The 27812-nt window shown below is 36.2% G+C and overlaps 1 protein-coding gene across 2 annotated transcripts in view; it reads left to right on the forward strand.

Annotated features, from left to right (window-relative positions):
- map3k7 (mitogen-activated protein kinase kinase kinase 7) overlaps positions 1–17134 on the forward strand; it is a 35772-nt gene extending 18638 nt beyond the window's left edge. Inside the window, exons 9-17 of one of the 2 annotated variants that reach the window (XM_052095793.1) lie at positions 286–367; positions 1044–1150; positions 1235–1382; positions 2734–2814; positions 8298–8365; positions 12441–12504; positions 13183–13244; positions 13634–13749; positions 14519–17134. In XM_052095793.1, coding sequence (XP_051951753.1) covers positions 286–367; positions 1044–1150; positions 1235–1382; positions 2734–2814; positions 8298–8365; positions 12441–12504; positions 13183–13244; positions 13634–13749; positions 14519–14699 — 909 coding nt within the window. In that variant the 3' untranslated portion in view covers positions 14700–17134. The remainder of the gene's footprint in view (positions 1–285; positions 368–1043; positions 1151–1234; positions 1383–2733; positions 2815–8297; positions 8366–12440; positions 12505–13182; positions 13245–13633; positions 13750–14518) is intronic. The other variant, XM_052095794.1, reaches the window with a different exon arrangement.
- Positions 17135–27812: the final 10678 nt, after the last annotated feature.

Genomic DNA, 27812 nt, shown 5'->3' on the forward strand with positions numbered 1-27812 from the left:
TTTTACACATTTAGTCTTACAAAATCTTCTGAATAACTCTTATATATATTTATACATTATATAATATTTTTGCCACATGTAAAAAAATATTTCATGGTTCTTAACCTTTGATCATTCTTAGGGTTAAATTAACTGTTGCATTTATAATCGTGGTTAATAAGTAAAACCGTATAATCGCTGCATCCCTAACTGCCACTGGGCCTGGCAACTCGTCCCAAACACTTTTTTTTTTTTTTTTGACATCTTATTCTGCCTCTTAAATCTGATCTCTTCTTCCTCCTCCAGTATTTCCCAGGATCAGAAGAGCCTCTTCAGTACCCTTATCAGTATTCAGATGAAGGCCAGAGTAACTCTGCCGCCAGCACAGGTAAAGAAAGACAAGACAGACATTCTATTAAAATTACTTGCTAATAGCAAATTATGACTGATATTTAATTTAATGGAAGTGCATCTACAGTATAAAGGTTTTCATTCATTGTAGAATTTTGCATAAACCTCTGGATCATGGATGAATTACAATCCTTATGTGTGTCACTTTTCTGATGATGTGAATGAAACGCTCTCACATCGATTCACCGTGCATGAGGAGGTGTAAATGCCAGGTTATGTTCCGAGTATCAGACAAAGGTTGAAGCCTCTTGGAGTTGCAATAAAATCTCATTAAATGCATTCAGATGACAATAAATGGATCAAACAAGTTGTCAGATGCTTATAATTAAATTCTACTAGAGAGTATTATGGAAATTTTGTTGAATTTGGATGGATGAAAACATTCATAAACGTGTTGCTATATATGTATGGCAATATGAGAAGGGAAGGAAATTATTGGAAAATAGAAACTACATGTTCTAATCATGGATGCCAAAAGTTTGCACTTGTGAATCACTGTTCAATTCACAAGTATCATGGCATTGTTTATCAAGTGACTAATGATCCCACTTGAATGGGATGTTAGACTTCAGAAACAAATGGATAAACCAAGATCAGATTTTGATGAGTTTGGAAATATACTGATATCATATTTAAAATTTGCCTTAATCTAGGCTCATTTGTAGACTACACATGTACCAGCAACAAGAACGACATCAACATGGAGCACACCAACTCACCTGGCAGTAATGACACCATCAAATTTCCATACAAACCAAAGGTAGCACATCAACCGTCTTAAAGATAGTGACTTTTTTAGAAACCTCAGATTTGGAAAGTAAATCCCTATCTGTGTGTATTTCAGGGTGACCCATTAAGGCCTGGTCTTCCTCTCTCCAGAGGGGGCAGCGTAGAGAGTCTTTCTGGTAGACCACATTTTCTGCCCTCTGACAGCAAACGAATGAGTGCTGATCTCTCGGAACTAGACCACAGATTGCCATTTGCTCCGGCAGGTAATGTTTGCTTCTTAAATGCTTGTCATAAATATACATGTTCCCATAAATTCATAAAAAATTACATTTAAAGGGATAGTTTCCCCAAAAATAAAAATTCTCTCAACAATTACTCACCCTCATGCCATCCCAGATGTGTATGACTTTCTTTTTTATTCTGAACACAAAGAAAGATTTTTCGAAGAATATCTCTGTAGGTCCATACAATGCGATTTAATGGTGGCCGGAACTTTGAAGATCCAATTAGCATATAAAGGCAGCATAAAAGTAATCTATTCAAATCCAGTGGTTAAATGCATGCCCTCAGAAGTGATATGATAGGTGTGGGTGAGAAACAGATCAATATTTAAGTCCTTTTTTACAATAAATTATCCTCCCAGTAGGTCGCGATATGCACAAAGAATGTGAATCGCCAAAAACAAAAGAAGACTGTGGAAGTGAAAGTGGAGATTCATAGTAAAAAAGGACCTAAATATTGATCTGTTTCTCACCCACACCTATCGTATTGGTTTTGAAGATAAGAGTTTAACCACTGGAGTCATATGGATTACTTTTATGCTGCCTTTTACATGCTTTTTGGACCTTCAAAGTTCTGGCCACCATTTACTTGCATTGTATGAACCTATAGAGCTTAAGTATTTTTCTAAAAATCTTAATTTGTGTTAAGAAGAAAATCATGCACATCTCAGTTGACATGAGGGTGAGTAAATGATGACAGAATTTTCATTTTTGGGTGAATTGAGAGAAAATGCTTGTTTTTGCTAAACTATTTGAAACCATTTTCATTTTATATAAAAAAAAAGAATAATACATTTAACTTTTTCTATTTTTTTTCCAGTACTGACCAAAGCAGTAATATATTTGTAAACGACACACTTCTGTTTTTCTTATTTTCGTTTAAAATCCTCAGGTTGACATGTTAACAAAGAATAAGCACCACTAACAATGTCCCTTTTATAGACATTGACATCACTTCTCTGTACTTGCACTGGAAATGTGCACACACTAGTATGCAGTATACCGTTGACCTCAGCCATTGCACTCAAACATACACACAAGGAGCTCATGGTTCATTAGCTGAATGCATGGCACCTCCATTCCTTCTATGATCTGTCCTTCTGCAGCACTGCTATGTCATTCTCTAGTTCCAACAGACTTCCTGCCTACCTGCCTCCCTCTGCATGGATGTGTACGTATATCAGTGTAAATATGTTGCATGTATGTGCTAATGCAGGAACGGAGAGACTCCCCTAACCCAGCCTGCCTTTACGTCTGCCACACTCTGTCTCAGTACACATAGTCTGCATGTCTGTGTTTGTCGCTACATGCGTCTGTATGTGTGTTTTTGCAGCACGTCCACAATATAAGCGAGGCCACCGTAAAACAGCTTCATATGGCACCATTCTGGACATTCCCAAGATCATCGTTACAGGTACCGGGAGTCCAGGTGCTCCCAGCAAACAGCTCCTAATCAGAGCAGGGCGTCACTGACGCATGAGCCCACATTGGCTGTTACTCCAGGATGTATTCTTTTCTTTTTTCCTGACCGCAAACAGCTTGAAGCATTCTGAGAGTAGAAAAAGGTTCAAGGCCTAAATGCATGGTCCTTATCTAAACATTTTCCTTAAACCTATAAGTTTGTGTTGGGCACATGCAAATCATACTGATGCTCTATTAAATGGATAGTTTGCCCCAAAAAAAACAATTGTGTCTTCTTTTTCTCACCTGCATAACTGACTTCATTTCGTGGAACACAGGAGATATTAGGCAGACTGTTAAGTCTCAGTTACCATTCACTGTCATTGCATCTTTTAAATGAAAGGTGACTAAGCAATAACATTACATATGCATCTCGTTTTGAGTTCCACGGAAGAAAGAAAGTCCTACAGGTTTGTAACAACATGAGGACGAGAAAATGACAGATTTTGCATTTTTGGGTTAACTTTCCATTTAGCCTCTGCCACAATTACTGATGAAACTGTGGTAATAACTCTAGTGCAGTGTTTGATTCACTGATTTTATCCTGAATACGCTCTTTTTTTTTTTTTTTTTTAGATTATTTCTACCTTATTTCCAGCTAGTTTAAATTGTTTTGCTTGTCAGATTTGATGGAGCATAGTCATTCTGGAGTAACACCAAATCCAATATATTCTCTCTCTGTCACTCCCCCTCTCTTTCTCTCTGGTCTTTTTTGATTGTAGTGTACAACAGGTCATGGGACCCCCTCCCTTCTCATGTTTCCCTCCAACCAATAGGTGCTGATCAGCATTTTCTTTTAACACCCTTTTCATGAAAAAAATCAAGATAATTGGCCTTAACAATGACAAATATATATTTTTTTATACACACTAGCAAAGGTGATTTGGGCTGTTTTACCTCTTGGTCACATGGATTGGTCTGAACTGAAGCTTGATTCCAATCCCCTCCCCTGTTGGTCTATTTTTCACTTTGTATGTTTTGACTCTGTTTGTCACTGTATCTTGGTAATGAGAAGGCACCAAAAACGGAAAGTGTTGTTTTCTTCAAATTTTCCACACCAAATTTTAGATGCACCAATTGGATCTTGCATCTGTTTGTAGCAGATATATGTCAAAACATTTAAAGATTGGGAGTTCTGCAATTTCTGTGATGACAAGCAGAATTTGCTGCTCTGCTTGAAGGGCATCAGATTATTATTGCACCTTTTACTCATCTAGAAAATATGTTTGTGTGACACTCTAACAAATTACACAAAATCAAAAGGAGTTAGCTTTAATAAATTAGGGTCCATTGCTTTCATACCTATTAGGAACCCTGTCCCACACCCCCATTTTCAAGTGGACTCTGGCATAGTTTCTTGGCCAAAATACAGTCAAGCATACCAACCAAACTAACCAAAATTTTATGTCAAATGGACTTTGGTCCACACCAAAAGCTCTACTGTAAAAATGAGTAGTAAAACTACTTGAAATTGGGTGTTTAAATAAGCATAGACTTCTGTTGGAATTACATATGCATCTCAGTTTTGAATCTAGGTTTTCTAACATTAAAATGGAACAATTTAAAATAGATTAATATATTTAGAAAAGTAATGCTCATGATCAGCACCTGGTGAGTGTGGATGGAGATGTGGATATGGATTGATATGCAGTCTCAGTGGCCTCCATTCCTTTTTGGCTTTGTAGCAGGTGAAAGAGGATCAGCCAGTGTCTCTCTCTGTCTAAGTAGTCATTAATTTACATTTAGGTCTTCTTTGTCTCGCCTGCAGAAAGGATATCACCAAACGCTCTGCTTTTTGTTCTTCCCTGCTTCATACACACCCGTTAATTAACGTGTTATTAATTCAACGGATATGGTTCTTGATAAATCTCATTTACATTGATGGTCATCGCTGTTATTATCATCATTCCTAATAAAGCTGAAAGAAAATAGGGACAGTAAACAATAGCAGAGTGGGAAGACAAATTGTTCAAAGCAGGAGTTGCATGTTGAAGAGGTTATTAATTTGGTGTAACAATAAGAAAATATGATTGGGATCTGAAATGTAGCCCTCCTGCATGCATGCTCTTAACCTGTCAATCATTTTTGTAATGCTCATTCATTTTGACATAGAATTGACCTCCATTGAAGACAATCATTAATAATCATGAAAGTAAACAGCATGTTCAATATTATTATTGCCTTGTTCTTTGTTGTTTATATATATGTCTATACACACACACACACACAATAGTGTTCTTGAATGGGCTTTTTTTTGTGATTATATAATAAAGATAATAATCTACATTTTTATAGTCATTTTCCAGGTTAAATGCAAGCTGAGATTTATCGGCAGTATCTATGGCATGCTGTTGATTACCACAGAAAATAATATTGACTCCTTTATTTTGCAAAAGCGCATGTACAGTAATGCACTTAAATTCTTACATTTACATTTATGCATTTGGCAGACGCTTTTATCCAAAGCGACTTACAGTGCACTTATTACAGGGACAATCCCCCTGGAGCGACTTACAGTGCACTTATTACAGGGACAATCCCCCTGGAGCGACTTACAGTGCACTTATTACAGGGACAATCCCCCTGGAGCAACCTGGGCCCTTGAGCAAGTGCCTTGCTCAAGGGCCCAACAGTGGTATCTTGGTGGTGCTGGGGCTTGAACCCCCGACCTTCTGGTCAGTAACCCTGAGCCTCAACCACTGAGCCACCACTGCCTTGCAGTGTATGTAAACCACTCCACAGATTTAATATTAGCAAACTATAGTTTTGGCAAGTCATTAAGGGCATCTACTTTGTGCAAGACACGAGTAATTCTTCCAAAGATTGTTTAACTTTTAATTTTAATCTAGATCGCAATTCCAGTGGGTCAGAAGTTTACATACACTAAGTTAACTGTACCTTTAAGCAGCTTGGAAAATTCCAGAAAATGATGTCAAGCCTTTAGGCAATTAGCCAATTAGCTTCTGATAAGAAGTGTACTGAATTGGAGGTGTACCTGTGGATGTATTCTCAGGAAGGAGACACATTCTTTCTCCTATAAACTAATGTAGTTTTGTGCGAAAAGTGCAAATCAATCCCAGAACAATAGCAAAGTACCTTGTGAATATGGAGGAAACTGGTAGACAAGTATCTATATCCACAGTAAATGATCCCTATATCGACATAACCTAAATGCTGCTCAGCAAGGAAGAAGCCACTGCTCCAAAACCACCATAAAAAAGCCAGAATATAGTTTGCAAGTGCACAGGGGGACAGAGATCTTCCTTTTTGGAGAAATGTTCTCTGGTTTGATAAAACAACTCTATTGAACTGTTTGGCCATAATGACCATTGTCAAAGGGTAAGGCTTGCAAGCCGAAGAACACGATCCAACCATGAAGCATAGGGGTAGCAGCATCATGAGTTCTACGATAAAATGTCAGGAATTGTGAAAAACTGAGTTTAAATGTATTTTGTTAAGTTGTTTTTAAACTTCTGACTTTGTGTGTGTGTGTGTGTGTGTATTTATTTATATATATACACACATATATATTTGTGCTGTCAGTAGATTAGATTTTTTATTGTGATTAATTGCATAATTTTTGGCAGTTAAGCGCAGATTTAAAAAAAAATCTGAACGCATTTGTTTCCATCTTAATAAAGAACTTCCACAAGAAATGCACTAAAATAGCACCAATTAGAGTAAAATTTAATGTTTCCTAAAGTCTTAAGTGGGAATTTGACTAATTGAAAAAACTAGTCCCCCATCTTCATTGCAGTGGGCATTAAATCTCTTAAACTCTCATCCTCTGCAATAATAATCTGCTGGTAGAATGTGGCTATCCACTTTGTTACAGCAATCATGATGTTGCTTTCATGATTCGTGTCAGAGCGTCAACACAGCATCAAGCTTTGAACTCACCATGAAAAGTGCTTCCAGACAAAAACATCTCATTCTGCATTTTGGTGATGCATTTGACTTGCTGCTTTGGTAATTAAAATGCACCAAGTCACATATTGGCTTTTTTTTGTACATCTTACAGTGCTTAGAGCTCCTTTCTCAATCATTTGATCTCTGACAGGGAAGCTCTTTTATTTTAGTCAGAGATTCTATTATTTACTAATATAACCTCCACGGCTCTATCATAGAGTGTTATGACTGTACCGCCCAGAGAATGTTAATGGGACATCACGTTATGTAATTTTATGCTAAGCTTGTAGACTGTATTGGTAGAAAGGCTCTGTATCCGTTTGTGAAGTGTGCGTCAGTGTAATGACTCCGGGCGGACACATTACAAAGGTTTCAGGCCTTCACACGAGTGTTTATACCATATTAACGGTAAATGTATTAATCACGATTTAAGAAAAATTTACACGTTAAACATTTTAATTAATCTCATGCGTTAACGTGTTAATTCTGACAAGCTCTAAAATATGTATATACACACTGTATACAGTATATTTACTCTGTTAAGATGTTTAAATAATCAATTTGAGGGGGTAATACTTTACTATTTGAGTCTTTGTTTATTTGTAGCCAACAAAATTCCTTTTGGTTGGAGTTTGCTCCATGTACACAGTTTTTTTTTTTTTTTTACTGATACATAGTCATTTGGTTAGTCATGAGATGAAAGATTGGATATAACGATTCTGTCAAACCAGTTTCATGTTAATGTGTGTAATACTTAAGTTATAGTTCTACTTTCAAAACACTGATAGTTTTATATTGTAGATGTTTATTTTTGGTGCTGTGAGCATGATATGGTAAGCGATAGCATGCCACGGTTGTTGTCGATAAAGTTAAGTTGAAGTTAGCCCATAATATTCCATCTAAAATATTCATTTGCAGAACGTGTACAGATATTAAAGTAAATTCTACACAGATTTCGAAGTAAAATACCCACTGAAGTCCTGTTGTTACAGTTTATCATTAATATTTACATTTCACCTCTGCTGGAACTGTTCTAAATGCTTTACCAAAGTTATAGTTTGTCTTTTAACTAGCTTTGTTTGACTGAGTTTGTTTATAGGCCTTCTTTTAATTGTGTTCAATATTATTTTAATTATAATAGTCATTGAGTGCACAGCTCCTATCACTTCTCTTTTTACCATAAACAGACACCCACAATTAACCTATACATCCCAAAAACAATCATCATGCTTTGATAGGAGCTGTCCAATCAACAGAGGTCTGTGTGATTCTGTAGGTGTGGTGTGGTGTGCCATTTTTGGTAGAAGATGTGTGTATATTTTCCGGGGATGGCCTTGTAAGGGGTTTGGTCAAGTGAAAGCTACTTTAGAGGAGCTGCTGTCATAGTAGTGATTTGGGGATTTAATCAGAGCAGCTGTCTGTCACATCCCTCTTGCTTTAGCCCTGAAGCTAGAGCACGTACACTACCGTTAAGACTTATCAGATTCCTTTCTTTTCTCTCTCTGTCTCAACCCTCTCTTTTAACAGCATCCTGTGAGCCTCATAGACGCAGATCAGTGCAGGATCTTCCTGCCATTGGTACGGAGTCTAGTCAGGTAAGATGCATCACTTTCACATTATTAGTTGTAGTTTATAAAGAACTGGGAACAGTTTAGGAGTGACAAACAGAAATCCCGGTCATGTGTAATAGAAAGCTCTATTTCTTTTTCTATCTCTTGTGCTGCATGACTGTTTATCGTAGACAGGATTTTATAAGGAGCTCTCCCATCTAATTATGCACTAGGAGGACACAATAGCTTATCAGATGAAGAACAGAAAGAATGTGAGCTCTTTTTTGTAAAAGGGGAAGAACATGTTTTTATCTTGACGTGGTTTTCAACAAAAGACACTCAGTCTTTGTGCTTTTGCACACCAAAATCCTAAAATCATGTAGATCTCTTCCATCATGCTTATTCTCGGTGATCTTGGGAAACATTTGATTTCACCCTAAGTTTAGTCAAAAGCAGGCATATATGGGCCATTCTACCGAATTGGTGCAAACTGCGGTCCCACAATAAAAATAACTATTAAAAAAATATATTTGAATTCTGATATTAGATAAGTCATAAGAATATGTTATGATCTATGTAAACCCAAGGCATTAAGATAATAATAAGCTAAATATATACAACATCACAATATATACAGTACTTTCAATTAGGAGGTGGCTGTCAAACCCTCACCCTTAAATTTCAACATATCAAAATAATAAAAGAAATTCTAATTGTTTTCAATGTTGTTTTTAAAAGATATTTTAAAGTTAAAGTAAATTATTTAGATTCTATTGATGGTGTACTTTTTAAATAAAAATTTGCGTGTAAAAAAATTAGTTTTTTTGCCAATTTGTGAACAGCTTGTAACTTCCTAGGTTGCCTATTAAAGTCTATAGACTGATTTTCATGTGAAGGGAGTGGGTTACTTTTGCCAGGAAAATCCAAAGGATGTTACGTTTATGCCTGCTCCCAAGAGCCTTGGCTCAGACAGTAGCTTCTCTTCCGCTATTCAACAGCATCAACAGACAGTCCTGCAAACGTCCGTCTTCCAGCACAATACTGACTCCTACACAAATTCAGAGTAAGCCAAAAAAAAATAACACAAATGTATCTGAAAATGATTGTGGTCGAGCGAAAACTAGAATGAACATCGGCAGGGCATTTGATTCCTGGAGGGACCTTTGTTCGGTTTTGGGGATCAAAGCCGGCCCTGAATTGGCATTCTAATTATTGGATAGGTAATGCAAAACATGTGAAATATAGTGCCATAAGGATTGATCAATGTAATTTTTGCTAACTTGATCTTGCCTACTAACGCAGACGAATTGCAAGCTACCTTTCTTCGTAACTTTAAAATAATTCCAATGATCTTCTCTTTATACTAAAAAGCAGGTTAATGTCAATGGTAATGGTAATCTGTAATTATTCAGCAAGGTAAAATACAATAATACATTAAATGAATGCTAGACAATGTTCAAAATAATTCAATAAGCTCCATTCGTTAGTGTAACATTTATACAGAAAATATATACATTCTGTTATTATAAACAACAATACACAACAATAGCGCATCGATAAATCAAAATGTCAGTTGTGATGGAATCACATCAATACTGAATTGGGTCAGCATATTTATAATGTACAGTCAATTTTTTAAACCGCTACTGTCATCATCCACCAAATTTAGCTAACAGCTATTGATAAAGCTGTCTAGCTAGCTAACGCCGACATCGGCTATCTTATAAATGCAGTCAATGTATCATGCAAAGAAAAGTGATTACTTCAAACTACAGACTTGCATAGTCAGACCTATATCCACACTTTGTTTTAGCATTGTTCCAGCACTGGAGATTCAAATATAATATACGGTCTCAAAGTTTGTAGTAAAACAACGGTGTAATTTTAATTATGCTACCTCATCTGTTAGCATGATGGCGGTGAATCATTTTCAGCCTCATTGTATGTTACGTCATTGTTTTGTTCGATGATCGCTTGCATCCCTATGGAGTGTGTGGCGAGCACAAGCAACAGGTAGCTGCTGCTGTTCACTTAATGGCTACAGGTGTCATTAATAACAAGGGTTTCTGAATCTTAAATACTGCACTTTTAAAAATGCTGTCCCTCATTTTTATGACGCTACCGAAACACGAACTATTTTATTCCATTGGTTGAGCCTGATTTTAGACACACCCCTGCATTTTTGACCAGGAAGTAAGACTGCATATCTGCCCATCATGGTCATATGTCGAGTAGTTTGATCCCATAATTTTGTAGTAAATATGCTCTAAAGTCAGAAAAATCAGTGTGTAACATTAAGAATTGTCACTACCAAAACACACATTCTCTGCATTTTAACTTTTTGGGGTTTTAATATATTCGTTTCAATATTCTGTTTTTATGGAGATACTGCTGTTTAATACATATGATTATTTCCCAACAATCATAAGCTAAAATTTGCTAAAATTGTCACTACCGATAAATATAATATTGTTTCGGTAGGGACATGATTATTTTAAGCAGTGACAACTTTTTATCTTCAACGTCTTATTTTAAGGAAATATTTACAAGCTTTGAACAGTTGCACATACATACAACGTAACATTTAAGATAAAAAATAAAACATTTTTGAGTTAAGCTCAAAATGAGCTAAAATTGGATAATTTATGAAGAAAGTGCTCAAAGTCAGACAGCTAAGGTTTAATACTAATATTATGGTTGAACTTTTATTTTTTTTTAACTGAAACCATTTGATTTATTAATTTAAACTATTTTTTGTTTATGGAAAACAAGCTTTATGACCAAGCAGTCCTTAACTTCAGTGACAATTCAAAAGTAGTGTTTGTCCTTCCAAATGCGAATGATAGAAACAATTATGTCTTTAATAATTAATCACTACATTTTATTTATAATAACACATTTGTGTTTGCAATATATATATATATATATATATATATATATATATATATATATATATATATATATATATTCATTTAAGATTAAGCAAAATATTTTAGAGAATATGACACAATCTTTCAAAAAAAAATGTCACTACCAAAACCGAAACACCTGGAGTTATTTAATAAATAAAGGAAAATTAAGTTATTAACTAAAAGTTTATGATTGATTAAATATATATTTAGTTTCATGATTCGTGACCTCACAAATTTGTATCATGAAGTGTACAGAGAAAATTAGCATTTAGATTTTTAGTAAACTTGAACATTGAAATTAGTTAAAAAAATGTTATTATTATTTGGCTGTAAAAACTTTTTTGAGGGGGAATGGAAACAAGTCCTTAATAGAGAAATATAATCCTTTTTATTTTGGTGTATTTCTGTTTCGGTAGTGACATTTTGGGAAAAGAAAAACATTACACTAAATTCTGAACATATAATATGAAAACTGACTGTTCTTTTACTAGATATTTGTACCTAGGATATGGCACAATATATATTTGGGGGAACTAACTATTTTAAATGTTTCCACCTTTGAGTTTGCACCAGTTCGGTAGAATGGTCCATATATGATCATTGCAAGCAGAGACGGTCCAGTTGACAACCTTGACACTTTTTGTTATTTCAGATGTTACTTTCATGTGCTTTTTGGTTTAAAGGAGTTTCTCTCTCTCATGATGTATATTAAACTTGATTTCTCATTCAGGGTTCCCACAGTGATGGGAAACCTGGAAATGTCAGAGAATCTGAAAATAGTCTGAATCTGAAAATTATCTTCGCCTGGAAAAGTCATGGAAATTAGTCAAATCTTAAGTAACTAAAGGAACTCTCTGTAGTGAATTTTATATTGTAGCGAATATTTTTCTAATTGGCTAGATTTTGCTTTTGTGAGTGTCTGTGACTTATTGGAGATATTTGTACAGTATTATAATAGTTAAATAATAATAGTTGCAAAGACTGGTACCTGACTACCTGCCATACAAATTAAAATTCACCCCAACAATTTCTGTGAAATTATTTAAAATAACTCCTATCCAGTAGTCTTAAATTACTAGAATGTCATGGAAATGAATTGGCCAAAAAAGTGTGGGAACACTGCTTTATTGCCAAGAATCAAGATAAAAATTCTGCTTTTCACTGATGTGCCAACGTTTATAATTGACATATTGTTTTACCAATCACAGGAGAGCAGGAACAGTAGCAGATCATCCAGCCCCAGTGTGAGGATGATTACACCAGACAAGACAGGTTGAGTCTACAGTTATTCTCCTGACAGTCATACAGATACAGTATAAACATGCACTCATGCTCGCACTCACATTGACACAAACACACAGACAAGTAAGCATGTAAAAAGAAAATGGGATTGTATTAATTTGTAATCACCTAACCAACCGGATGACTATGTAACCAATAAATCTCAACTTGCACTTAACCTGTACAATTCCGTTAAATGTAGATTATTTTCTCTGCAATATAGCATTTCCATAATTATGTTGTAATTCAGAATAGAATAGTTTGTGACCTTTCATGAAGATAACGCTCTTGGTATGACCTCAGAGTTCACGTCCTTGGCATGTAAATCAGTATCAGTGACAGTAAATTGCTCAGGCAGAGCTGCAGACATTACGTAAGCTTCATCAATGATTTAGGGCTCTTTTCTGTCTGACTGTCGCAGTCCGGGACTGGGATAAGACTGAGCTATTTATTGCTGAACTCCCTCTCCCTCTCTTTCTGCGGATTACCACGGTTTACTATCAGCATTACACAACAAACTAAAAAGCTGCTTACTAGACTGCGTGGGGGCTTGTTTGCTTTCATATCTGAAAAATATAAATAACCAATGAATACAGATTCTTCCCAAGTTGCTGTTCTCAACATATGATTCTCTGATGTTTTTTGAAACTGTTCTCCTCATTCTCATAGATACCAATGGCTCAGATAACTCCATCCCAATGGCCTACCTGACCCTGGACCATCAGTTACAGGTACACACTTCTAGGTCAAGGTGTCTTATAGAAAATGTCAAGCATAATAGGACGCCAATATTGTGACATATGACTGCACATGCATGGAAACTGTTTTGTCTATATCTGTGGTTCGATGGTTTTGGTTCCACAGTGCTGTAGTATCTCTCCTCTCTTAAAAGATTCCAAAGATTTAAAAAAAAGCCCTCTAATTTAATCAAGTCTAGGTTACAGTGGCTTTTTTATGCTATTTATATGGTGGAATTCAGCTATGAATATATGGGAGCAAATTGAGAATGAGACAGTTTGATATTTTTGGCATTCAGAACATGACTGGTATACTATAAATAACACCTTTTTCATTACAGATTAATAAGCCATTAATTCATTTGTTATGTGTTTGCTTTTAGCCTCTAGCCCCGTGTCCAAACTCCAAAGAATCTATGGCTGTGTTTGAGCAGCACTGTAAGATGGCACAGGAGTACCTGAAGGTGCAAACAGAAATCGCTCTTCTCATACAAAGGAAGTAAGTCTGAGGAATATAAGACAAATCGTCAAATTCTGAATGCAAGATATGAATTATAGTTGTCACTACACCAACATTTCAGAATTTGCTAGAAATACCAGTGATATTTCACAATTATTTCACAAATACCACGGCAAAAACGAATATGCTAATGAACACACTGCTATAAGAAGTTATTATTATAAGTATTAACAAGCTCAAATAAAACAGTGGCTAAGACAGTGTATTTCTCAATCAAGTTAACATTACTATTGTATTACATTACAAAAAGTACACACAAATACCCATTAAACTTGAAATTCATCACTTAGTACAGTCTAAAGTTATTAGTCTAAAGTGCATTTAAGAAAACCGTTTATTCCAGGATTTTTGCAGAAACTGGGACACTGAAAGGTCATGTAAACAAGAACACAGATTTCTTTACGCCATTTAAGTGATTAAGAGAAAACGGTGAATCCTCTCATCTGTCGTTGTTCAAACTGTTGGTTTCATCCCGCTTATAAACGTGGTAAAGACAAAGTGATGTCTTTCTGCTCTTTTTAGTTTTCATTTATGAAATTGTTGCTCACTATTTATATTGCAGCTGGCTTGAACGTGCATCACTGAATTAAGTTGGTCCTACTGATACTGTAAAAAAGACTGGTATTACTTTTTTTGTATCAACTTGGTACCGATTTACTGATCAACTAACATGAACACTGTTTTGAGTTTCTCTCCCTCCTTCCCTTCCCTTCCCTTCATCTTTAATATATGGCATTTATCTCTATAGGAATGAGCTAATAGCAGAACTGGACCAGGATGAGAAGGATCAGCAGAATGCGTGTCGTCTCGCTCAGGAGCACAAGAAGCTCCTAGAGGAGAACAAGAGTCTGTCCACCTACTACCAGCAGTGCAAGAAGCAACTGGAGCTGATTCGAGCTCAGCAGCAAAAGAGACAGGGCACCTCATGAACCCACTTAAAACCCACCCTCCCATCATGTAACAGAGCCAGAATGACTCTATAATCACAGTTCCCTTTCTCTTTTCCTCCCCGATACAAACATTGGGGTTTAGTTGTAGTTTGGCCCTGAAAACCCCTTATTTTACTTGTTAAAGCACCCCACCCCAGCCGCACATGATACTTTTGAAGATGGTAACCATATGACTTGTTCTGTTGACTGTGGGTCATTTCTGCCCCTGCAAGCCATTCTGAGACAGTTCTGAAACCGTTCAAATCGCTCAACTGCACAAGCATACTGTGTTGCATGTCTGTAAGGTCATGGCAGGATATGCAGTAGAAAGGCCACAGTTAAATCCCTGTGGGTGTAAAATATAGACTATTGACTGCTGATACACACAGTTCTTCAATACGCTGTATATTGTGATAAGAGAGCTACAAGACGAGTTGTAAACGGCTGCTGTTTGCAGAATGAGCCAGCGCACGATGGTGTGATGGCAAACGTTAATGTTGGGAAATTTGCATCTTATGCCAGGGCTTTGGGGTTACTTCATTATAAATATGGGAAGAAGAAAAAAGAACAGTTGAGGTCTTCAGCACATGGGCCCTCTTGAATGTCAGTTGTTTTGACCCTCTTCTAACACCCCAGAATTCCATGTAGGGTCCACTCAATTGGGTGTTGGTCCTTCAGACTGTGAAAGCAAAATAGCTTTTAAGTTACATGGATACAAAAGCTATTACTGTTTTTAAATCTAGATTTTTATTTGGTAGCTTTCACTTTCTGTGTCATTCTTGATTTTATCCCTTTTATGCAAAAAAATGCTATAGAATTTTTTTCCATTTCTTTGCCCTAGAAAGTGTTAGAATAATGTATGTTGTATTGATTTAAATGGAGGGATGTATCTTACATATGCCTTGCCTGTCGACCCCATGTTTACGGACAAACGGGACGATCTGTGTGTGGATGTGGCCTCACAAGGAAATGCAATATTTGTAATCCGCTTCCACTGATCAATGTCACATTCAAAAAGAGACCCAGTTATAAAACTGAGCCAAAACAAACAAACAAAAGTGGAACTGTGAGTGTATGTGATTGTGAGTACAAGCATTTTAATCATGACTTCAGTATTCTTGTGTTTCTTTGCTCTTTGTTGTGAAACTTGTATGCTAATTTATCCAGGGTTTTCAGAGATTTGCTTTAGTTTCATTCTGTCTGTAAGTGAGGGAAAGACACTCTTTCTCTTGAGTTTGATTTATGTATTTTTAGTTCACATGATGCCTTAGAGTTGAATTGCTTGCATTTACTGGACTTGTTTTGTTGCTTTACGGCAATGAGGCTGTTCGAAATGTCATTACCAGTGTAAGAACTTGAGCGAGTGGTCCTTTTTTAAAGGCTTGCATATGCAAATGAATGAAATCAAGAGAGTAACACATAGCGAAGGGTGGCCAGATTTTTGTTTGGTCTAAATTATCTTGTCAGTATGCTGCAGAAATCAGGAAATCACAATAAGGGCAGTTGCCCTCTTGGTTTTTTTTTCGTAAGCTCCTTGTTTTTACCACTTCTTTTCACCCCTGTACTTAAAAGGATGGTTCACCCAAAAATGACAATTCTGTAATTTACTTATCCTCATGTGGTTCCAAACCAGCCTTTCTTTCTGCCATGGAACACACAAGGAGATGTGTGGAAGTATTTTAGTCTCATTCACTATTTACTTTTTTGCATATTTTTGCCATACAAATAATGTGAATGGTAACAGGTAACATCATTTCTCTTTGTGTTCCACAGAAGAAAATATGGATTTGGAACAACATGAGTGTGATGTGATTTACAGAATTTGCATTATTGAATAAACTATCCCTTTAAGATTTTGAAATGGGATTCAGAGCTGTATTGTTAACACCTTTGTATACTCAGCAAAATTTCCCACCACACACCCCCAACCAACACATTTTTGCACAATACAGCCGTGTCTGGTTATCACTAATAAGGAAAAATGCTCACTTTACTCTGAAGATCTGTAGCGGGATTAAGCACATTTGGATGGTCAAGATTTTCAAGTGACTTCTCTGCACGTTTTTCTCCCAGACACCTTGTGTTTTTGTTTTAACCTTGAAGTCTCTCTCTCTCTCTCTCTCAATGTTCCTTATGAGTTTCTGTACTATGTGCTGTAAATAAGGTGTCTTGATTTCTTAAGCTATTGGGAACGGGAATACACAGGTGAAGGTCGCATCTTGAAATAAATCAAACAGGTAAACATCCCTGTCTCAGAACTTTAATGTCTGTGTGGTCTCCAGAAAACAGCTTTGCTTGAACATTATTTTAAAAAGATGTTGATTGTCACAAACATTGTCAATTCATGACTTCTCCAGGAAGTCCATGGATGCAAAAATAAAGTGGTTTAATTATGGTCTACTCCGTTTATATATGCAAGTTAAAAAAAAAAAAAAGACTAGGATAAAAAATAAAGGTTTGGGGGTTCTGTAGTGGTCGATTTGTAAAACAATTTCAATGGGGATGGTGGTGTCAATATTTTTTTATAGTGGGGGAGGGGGTGCTAATGCTTATGGTCATTGACAAATAAGGTTGTCTGAGGAGTTTTTAAAAATCTAGTTTAAATTAAAACACGTGTCAAGTTCTTAAATGTAATCTGTTCAGTCTGGTCTCAAACATGTTTGAAAACCTAATTTTCTACAAAAGAATTTACCATTTTAAAAATGTCATGTGGTCTAACCATAGAGTAAAAGGTAATGTAATAATTTCTTTGCACCTTGAATACATGAGAGGATAAATGACTTAATCTTTAATTTAAAAATATATATATATATATATATATATATATATATATATATATATTAATTAGTCAAAAATATCACTACATTTTATCAGGGTTACACCACATGACCAGAACTTCACGCTGTCTTGAGGGTCTCAAGGTGTCCACTCTGTTTTATGGTCATTATAAACAACAAATGCGTGTTAACACCACATGACTTCAATTTTGTGGACAAAAGCGTTTTTTTAAATGAATCATATTTTAGTACAATTGTTTCAATGTTTATTTAAAGAAATAACAATAAAAGATAATTCTGCAGTCATGCTAACATGTATTATTTCAAGAATTTCAGCTTTTAATGAGCATTTTTTTATCCATGTTATGATGAAAGAAACAAACACACGTAATCCCAGTAACGGAACTATAATGGAAGTTTGGGCTGTTTATATGAATGATGCTCAAACAGAGATGAAAAAGCTGTTCTACACACAAAAGCGTTTTATAGGCGAAACCCTGAAAATTGTTTGAATTAAAAATATGTTCATGTTGTAAAGTACACTTGTCATCTTACCTTCTGTTCTATCTTTTTTTAAAGAAAAAAAAAAAGATTTCCTCTAAATGTTTTCTTTGCCATTTCTGCAAGTCATTGAAACATTTGAAATCTTGCATTACCTTCAGTGGCGTACGTTTCTTGTGAACACTGAGAAGGACAGGTCAACCCATCTCTAATCCGGGTGCGGGTGAATTCAGAAAAAAGGTGCCTTTTATGGTGGAGAGAGAGCTCGCGTGCTCATGGTTGCCAGATTGCACAGCTAAAGTGTCACACTGGCAAAATATTTCCAAACAGTGTTGGTTTAAACATCTGATTGGGGGGATTTCACCTCTTGAAATCTGGCAAACCCAAACATGTCGAAATCTAAACCTGGTCAGCTAATCGCCAATATTTAAAGTCTGTTATATAAAAAGAGAATTTAATATTTTACTTGCATGATTAGTTTTCTGTAATCCATGACAAAATTGATCTAAAGGGGATTGTGATTATACACAATTGCCCTGTGTATAACCTAGGGTCCAGTGGTGTTTATACTGGATAGCAACGCTATGCTTTTAGACAGTTCTATTACATTCTTATAATGCACACAATATAACGGCCTAGAATTTTCTCTTGAAGGTTTTACTATATTAATATTTTGTTGTAGGACAATAGTGGTGTAAATAGACCATGGCTAGTTGACACAAAGTTGTATATCTTGTAACAAAATGTGGTGCCAAATCTCCAATTACACTAAAGTATGTTCTTAGGACAAGGGTAATTCTTTTTTCTTTTCTATATATATATATATATATATATATATATATATATATATATATATATATATATATATATATATATATATATATATACACTCACCTAAAGGATTATTAGGAACACCATACTAATACTGTGTTTGACCCCTTTCAGCCTTCAGAACTGCCTTAATTCTACGTGGCATTGATTCAACAAGGTGCTGAAAGCATTCTTTAGAAATGTTGGCCCATATTGGTAGGATAGCATCTTGCAGTTGATGGAGATTTGTGGGATGCACATCCAGGGCACGAAGCTCCGTTCCACCACATCCCAAGATGCTCTATTGGGTTGAGATCTGGTGACTGTGGGGGCCATTTTAGTACAGTGAACTCATTGTCATGTTCAAGAAACCAATTTGAAATGATTCAAGCTTTGTGACATGGTGCATTATCCTGCTGGAAGTAGCCATCAGAGGATGGGTACATGGTGGCCATAAAGGGATGGACATGGTCAGAAACAATGCTCAGGTAGGCCGTGGCATTTAAACGATGCCCAATTGGCACTAAGGGGCCTAAAGTGTGCCAAGAAAACATCCCCCACACCATTACACCACCACCACCATCCTGCACAGTGGTAACAAGGCATGATGGATCCATGTTCTCATTCTGTTTATGCCAAATTCTGACTCTACCATCTGAATGTCTCAACAGAAATCGAGACTCATCAGACCAGGCAACATTTTTCCAGTCTTCAACTGTCCAGTTTTGGTGAGCTCTTGCAAATTGTAGCCTCTTTTTCCTATTTGTAGTGGAGATGAGTGGTACCCGGTGGGGTCTTCTGCTGTTGTAGCCCATCCGCCTCAAGGTTGTGCGTGTTGTGGCTTCACAAATGCTTTGCTGCATACCTCGGTTGTAACGAGTGGTTATTTCAGGCAAAGTTGCTCTTCTATCAGCTTGAATCAGTCGGCCCATTCTCCTCTGACCTCTAGCATCAACAAGGCATTTTCGCCCACAGGACTGCCGCATACTGGATGTTTTTCCCTTTTCACACCATTCTTTGTAAACCCTAGCAATGGTTGTGCGTGAAAATTCCAGTAACTGAGCAGATTGTGAAATACTCAGACCGGCCCGTCTGGCACCAACAACCATGCCACGCTCAAAATTGCTTAAATCACCTTTCTTTCCCATTCTGACATTTGGTTTGGAGTTCAGGAGATTGTCTTGACCAGGACCACACCCCTAAATGTATTGAAGCAACTGCCATGTGATTGGTTGATTAGATAATTGCATTAATGAGAAATTGAACAGGTGTTCCTAATAATCCTTTAGGTGAGTGTATATATATATATATATATATATATATAAGTCACACTGTCACATGTCATTAATGTATGCAATTTATCAATTACAATATTTGTTGGCCCAAACAATTGTAATATTTTTGTATATTACCTTTTCCATTTTTGTTGTTTTAACCCTTGTGCGTCAATAAAAAGAAGTTACTCAGAGGTCACTCAGGGACTAAAATGTCCACGTAAAAAAAACTGCCATAATAATATTATATATTAATACTATTTTCCACTTTCATTGAGTTAATATATTTAACCAACATCAGTCCTGATCATAGCTACTTAATATTCATTCATTTTCAGGATGTTAACCCTTACAAATGCCAGCTTGTTTATATAATGCCACTGTTGTTTTTTATGGGGGGAAAACATACACACACAAAATATATATTTTCCATATACTAAATGCAAAGGGGAATTATTATTAATAATGTCTGGGATATGTCAATGATTAGCAACAACATGTATGCATTATTATTTTTTGTGCAGTGTCAGAATAAAAAAAACTCACACTCAGGACATTAGAGGACAAAATTGTCTGCATCACAAAAATGCCATAGAAATATGACATTTTAATGTTATTTTCCACTTACACTGACTTTTTATCCAACATCAGTCCTGATCATAACTACCAAGCATTCATACATTTTCAGGATTTTAACCCTTTTAATGACAGTTTGTTTACATAATGCTACTGTTTTACACACACACACACGCACGCCCACACATATCTCAATACACACACAAAATTTTAGTTGCATCATTAATTCAACTGGCCTGCAGTGCTCTTTAATACAGCAAATAGAAAATAGGAAAAAAGGATGTATATGCTCCATAGGCTAAACATGAGAAAAATGGCAGCATCTGGTGGAAAATATAAAAAATTTAAATTTTGAAGCCAGGACTCTGGAATGAAAGCATAATATCATAGAATTCATGATTTTATGCCTTAATGGCACTGGGAATAAATACTGCCGTTTTAATGGGTTTCAATGGGGACATTTTTGTCCTGAGTGTAACTATTTTGTGTACACAGTGTATAATAGATTTATTTTAGGAACAGAGGTTAAAATATCAAAAAATACCCCAAAATTACCTCTGTCAAAATGCATGCTGTTGGCATTAACACAGACAAAATTATTGAAAAAACTAAAATGAAAAGAACAAAAATGTCCTGAAGTCGCACATGGGTCAAGAATCATTTTGTGCTTCATAGTTGTTTTCGTTTTAACAAGTATGTGAACCCTTTGGAATTAGCCGTTTGTCTGCATGAATAGGTCATAAAATTTGATGTAATATTCATCAAAGTCACAAGTTTAGACAAATACTTAACAACTGGTTGATCCTTCTTTAGCAGCAATAACCTCAACCAAGCATTTCTGGTAGCTGTGGATTAAATCTGCACAATGTTCAGAAGGAGATTTGGAACATTATTCCTTATAGAACTGCTTCAGCTCAGCCATATTCTTAGGATGTCTGGTGTGAACGGCTCTCTTGAGGTCATTCCACAGCATCTCTATTGGGTTCAGGTATAGGCTCTGACTGGGCCACTGCAAAAGGTGGATTTTCTTCTTTTTTTTTCTTTACTTCCAGTGTTTACGGCCCATGTCCTGCTGCATCACCCAACTGCTATTGAGCTTCAGCTGGTGCACAGCCACCCTGACATTATCCTGTAGGATATCTTGGTAAACTTAGGAATTCATTTTTTCCTTGATGATGGCAAGCAATCCAGGCCCCGAAGCAACAAAGCAGCCCCAAATCATGATGCTCCTACCACTGTACTTCACCGTTGAGATTATGTTTTCAAGTTGGTATGCGGTGCCATTTTTACGCCATACGTGGTGCTGCGTGTACTTCCTAAACAATTCAACTTCGTCCACAAATCATTTTCCCAGAAGCGTTGTGGAGTGTTAAGGTGGTCTTTGGCAAACTTTAGGCATGCAGCAATGTTTTTGTTGGAAAGCAGCAGCTTCCATCTATTTAATGTTTTCCATATAGTAGACTCATATATAGAGATGTTAACCAGTTACAATGATTCCTTCAAGTCCTTGGCTGTCACTATAGGATTATTTTTTTACATCACCAAGCGTTCTGCAATGTACCCTTTGAGTCATCTTGGCTGAACGGCCACTTCTAGGGAGAGTAGCCACTGTATTAAATTGTCTCTATTTATAGACAATTTGTCTAACTGTGGACAGATGAATATCTAAGCTATTTGAGATAACTTTGTAATCCTTTCCAGTTTTATTCAAAGCAACCATTCTTGATCGTAGGTCTCTACGAGATCTTTTTTGTGAGGTATGTCCACGTTAGCAGATGCTTCTTGTGAGTAGCAAACTTAAAATGCTTGAGTGCTTTTTATAAGTCAAAGTAGCTCTAACCCACACCTCCAATCCCGTTTCATTAATTGGATGCCAGGTTTACCAACTCCTGACTCAATTTGTTGAAGTAATAAGCCTAGAGGTACACATACTTTTACGTGTTTAACATGTACAAGAACAATACAATAATTTGTGTGTTATTAGTTCAAACTGATTGTGAGTGTTCATTATTGTTACTTATGAAGATCAACCCAGTTTTTAAGACATATTTATACATAAATGCAGGTAATTTCAAAGGGTTCATGTACTTTTTGATGAAAATTAATGAAAAGATGAAAAGTCTAGAATAGGCTGTTTAATGTAGGTAGAGATTTAAAAAGAGGTGTACATTTTGTTTAGATTGTTATGATGGGGAACGTGTATGACAACTTACTACATAAAGTTGGGGTAAGTTGTCATGAAAGGTCAACATGTGTTCAATGAACTGTATCTTATATATATATATATATATATATATATATATATATATATATATATATATATATATATATATATTCTTTTTTTTTTTAATGGCATTTGTAGCCGAGACTTGCCCCTATAAATAAATTATTACAATGTAATAAACACTAAGTGCATGGTTTGAACACCATGCTACGTTGTAGATATAACCAGATCCTTCTTTAGAGCATTGGAAGTGCTACAAGATGTCCCCAGCAAGAAATAGCATTTTGCTTTGTTTCTATCAAGGTCACAACTATATTACAAAACCCTGATTATTTAACGTCATACGGATATAGTACTATTTTAAACCAGACGAGGGCGATAGAGATTAATACATTCACTTCTCCTTTAAAGAGTTCATCTCTGCAACACTTTCTCTCTCAGACAAAGGACTCTAGACCATGATGCTGAAGGAATAGAGCAGTGCTTATACAACAGACTTATACATACTTAAATGACCTAATAACTGAGCTAAACATTTTTAACCTGAGATGGTAATGAGCTAAAATTGCAATAGAAGTAATAACCTATATATTACAGAGCAGAAAATCTGGAGAGGCAGTGTGTATTGCAGCCTAAAATAACAAGTATTGTGCACATTATGGTTAAATGTTACCTGTGCTGTTCAGTTCTCAGTCATGCCATGAGCTTGAAGTTGACAGCTAAATGGAGTGACTTGAATCAAACCATTCAATCCACATGATGTCACTTCTCTCCTATTTGGGGGAGGTTTTGTGTGGTGTAGCTTCTCTGGCCAGTGTTAAGTGTTCAGGAGGTTGAGATGGGACTGAGACTATTGTTTAGGGGTCGTCGGATGAGATGCTGTCATCCTGTTTGAGGGTTTTGTTTTTGTTGTTGTTGTGGCATTGTTGTCGAAATGAGAAACCGACTATGAAGGGTTTCGGGTGAACAACGGCACTCAGGGCATAGATGAGGTCATCAGAAATGTTTGCATTACAGAAACTCCAGGGAAGTTGTGACATTTTTGTAACCCTGTTTACTGAATTACAGTTTGAGAATAAAGTCTGTGAGTTAGAGACACTGATGCAATAAAATCCTACGAAGATGATTAATGGAAATGTGATGCAATCCCCAGGCAAAATAGTGTGGCTTTGTTTTGTCTGCTCTGTCAGCAGTGCTCCGTTGAAATACTTGAAAATTGAAAGGCATCATCACTCTTTTCTCTCTGGTGAGAAAGAAAAAAGTTTGTCTGGAATTTGTATTAGATCTCACTCTTTCATTCTCTCTCTCTGACACACACACCCTCTCTCCCTGTAACCATGGTAACTGCCTGGAAATAGGCTAGAAATGGGAGAGGAGGTTGCAGTTTTTTTAAATGGCCAGAATTTGGGTCATAATATGTGTATATCAGTCTATAAATTCCACAGTGTTCCAGATAATTATTTCATTAATCAGAGTGATTCCCTTGGCCAGCCCTTTTTGAAATGTGGCTATAGGCGATTATTCACATGCTTGTGAGCACAGCTCCTCAAGAGACACTTCAGAGGAGACAAAGAGATCTCACTGCTGCTGGTTCTCCAGTCGGAGGTGTTTCATTCATTTTACCTCCAGTGCCAAATGATGGACAACATTTAAAAGGATCTTTTAACATATGATTTGAACTATTGTTCCTAATGCATTTTGATGACATAGAGTGAATTAGCAATCCCAGTTACACTTAAAGGGATAGTTCACCCAAATATTTTAATCAAAAAAGCACAAAAAGGCAGCGTAAAAGTAATCCATATCTTTAGAAGCGATATGATAAGTGTTGGTGAGAAACAAATCAATATTTATGTCCTTTTGGGACTTTTACATTCTTCTTTTTTTTTTTTTGGCAATTCACGTTCTTTGTGCATGTCGACACTTACTGGGCAAGGTGGAGAATTGATTGTAAAAAAGGACTGAAATATTGATCTGTTTCTTACCAAAGCTTATCATTTCGCTTCTGAAGGCATGGATTTAACCACTGGAGTCTTATGAATTCATGCCACCATTCACTTCAAAGGACCTACAGAGCTGAGATATTCTCCTAAAAATTCTGCAGAAGAAAGTCATGCATATCTGGGATGGCATGTGGGTGAGTAAATGATTAGAGATTTTTAATTTTTGGGTAAACTATCCCTTTAAGCCAGTTTGTTACGATATAGTATACAGTATGTTTTATGTATGCTGATAACATTATTTTTCATTGGCAATAGATTATTTAGAAAGAACAATTTTCTTATTTTCTCATTTTCACTCACTCTCACGCACCTGTTTTATCTGTGAGACGTCAATTCTATTTAAGTAGTGTCGTCTTCACACACTGCAATTGTGGTTGAAACTGTGAGTACCTGTCACTGGATAGAAAGAGCATGTGGCTTACAACCTATTGCAGGTTCTCATTCACAATGCAGCTTTTCATAGTTTCTTGAGATACAACACAAATAGCGAACATGACCATTAAGAATCAGTCTTGTGGGGGCGATTGAAGCTTTTTTACTCTCTCTGCATGACTGACACTGTTTGCTAAATGAAGGATTTAGCAAACCACACACCATGTGACCTTGACGTTTGTTACCTTCAGTTTGTAAAAGGCACTTTGAAAGAGAGTGTAACAAAGAACAATAATACAAATTTGAATAATATGAAACAGAATGATGATACACAAGAAATTAAAAGATGGAATAAAAACATTATGAAAAATAATGGGATAGTACACCCAAAAATGAAAATTGTCTTTCGTTGCGTTTTAGATGCATTTGACTTGACTGAAAATCTCAGTTCTGTAGGTCCATACAATGCAAGTGAATGGTGACCAGACCTTTGATGCTCCAAAATGCACATAAAGGCAGCATAAAAGTAATCTATACAACTTCAATGGTTTAATATGTCTTCTGAAGTGATCCAATCGGTTTTGGGTGAAAAACAGACCAAAATATAACTCTTTTCACAAAAAATCTTCACTTTCACATTCTGAATTTATAGTAAAATGGATTTAAATATTGATCTGTATCGCACCCATACCTATTATATCTATGTTCTGAAGATATAGATTAAACCACTGAAGTTGTATGGATTACTTTTTATGCTGCCTTTCATTATACGGACCAACAGAGCTGAGATATTCTTCTGAAGATCTTCGTTTGTGTTATGCAGAAGAAAGAAAGACACACATCTATGAGTGTGAGTAATTAATTAAAGAATTTTCAATTTTGGATGAACTATCCCTTTAATTACTCACCCTCAAGGTGTTCCAAACTTTCTTTGTCCAATGAAACACAAAAGGAGATAGAAGGGGCCTTTCAGACTGAACAAGTTCCAGCGCTAAAAATGCAATGATGCAGCACAGCGAAAAAAAAACAGAACACGGGTATCTCGAGACGTGTTTTATAAGTTAAAGTTTATGCCCAAAAACATGGTGCTCTTGTGCAAGAGTGAGATGCAGTGCAAAGGTGCTTGTTTATGTAGATGTTTATATTGAAAAACAGGGCAGACGGATGCAAAATGACTTCGGTGAGAATGGCCCCTTATGCACTTTAGTCTTATTATTCACTTTTATAGCATCTTTTTCCATACAATGCAAGTGAATTGTGAGGCTTTCATTCTGCCCAATTCTTTTGTGTCCATTGAGTTTGAAGGTGAATACAACATGAATGTAACTGAATGATGACAGAATTTTCATTTTAGGGTGAACTATCCCTTTAAAAACAATGTAGAGGATAACATGAGTGATGCAATGTAAACAAGGATGATAGAAGGATAGTGTGATCATGTGAGAGACAAAGCAGAACCAGCTATTGGTATGATCGCTTGTGTGTGAGTGGGTGAGACTGTGTGGGTGGAAAGGTAATGGCTTTGTGTATGCCCTGCGATGAGCATCTCTCCACACAGCACAGAAGCTTCAGACTTCAACAAAACATCCTCACCGCTTAAAAACTGATGGGTCATCCCTCATGCCCTGTTTATTCTGCCTCTGTCTGACATGGCCCGAGTGTGTGAAATTAACCAGAGAGTGCACTGTAGCTGCTAACCTACAGAAATCTAATTAGGGAGTCTGGATGTACAGGATTTCATCCTTTTAATCCAGCTAACAGGGGCTGAATGATCACAGACAGTAGTACATGGTGATGTGCAGACCACATGGGGAAGATGATAGCCGGAGAGTAATACTACAGTTGAATATATCCTGTTTGAGGAGCCTTATCATGTTCAAGCATTAAGAGTTAACAGGATGTTAATGTATGCATTCTCAAGGGCCTTTTTTTAAAGAATGTGTTTGAGATTGAGTGTGCAATCCATAACTGCTTGTACTGTAGGGTTTTAGCAGTATAACAACAACACCTTTGAATAGCAACACCAGTTTCGCATGCTTCTGTGATAAGCTTTGTTTAAACTTTGTTTTCAGCATCAGCATTAATTCTTGTGTTTCTTCATGTGCTAACTCATCAATTATAAACTGTGTATTAAATAGATGTGCACACACATTAGGTACGCAATAGCTTTCAACATGCACTTCTGGAGTTTATATGCTCAGAATCACATTTTCCAAACTACAGAAAGGATTGTTAGCCGTTATTAACCTTCCATTGCCAACCTGTACATCTGCAAGCATTAGTGACCTACCTGTGAGAGTTAACAGCCTTTGCCTCAGCTCATCACAAATGTGTACAAAGTTCTCTTATGTTTACAAATGGATTAGTTAGGCTACACTGATCTTAGTACACTCAAGAGCTGTAATTATTTATAGAACTTCCCATCTGTTATCTAATAAACATGTACATTTTTTGCACAAGAATGCCTTTTTACGTTTGTACAAATTAAAGGGATAGTTCAACCAAAAATTCAAATGATGTAATCATTTACTCAGCCTCATGTTCTTCCAAATCTCTATGGATTTCTTACATGGAAA

Source organism: Xyrauchen texanus, chromosome 28, assembly GCF_025860055.1.
Source record: "Xyrauchen texanus isolate HMW12.3.18 chromosome 28, RBS_HiC_50CHRs, whole genome shotgun sequence".
Classification (NCBI taxonomy): Eukaryota; Metazoa; Chordata; class Actinopteri; order Cypriniformes; family Catostomidae; genus Xyrauchen; species Xyrauchen texanus.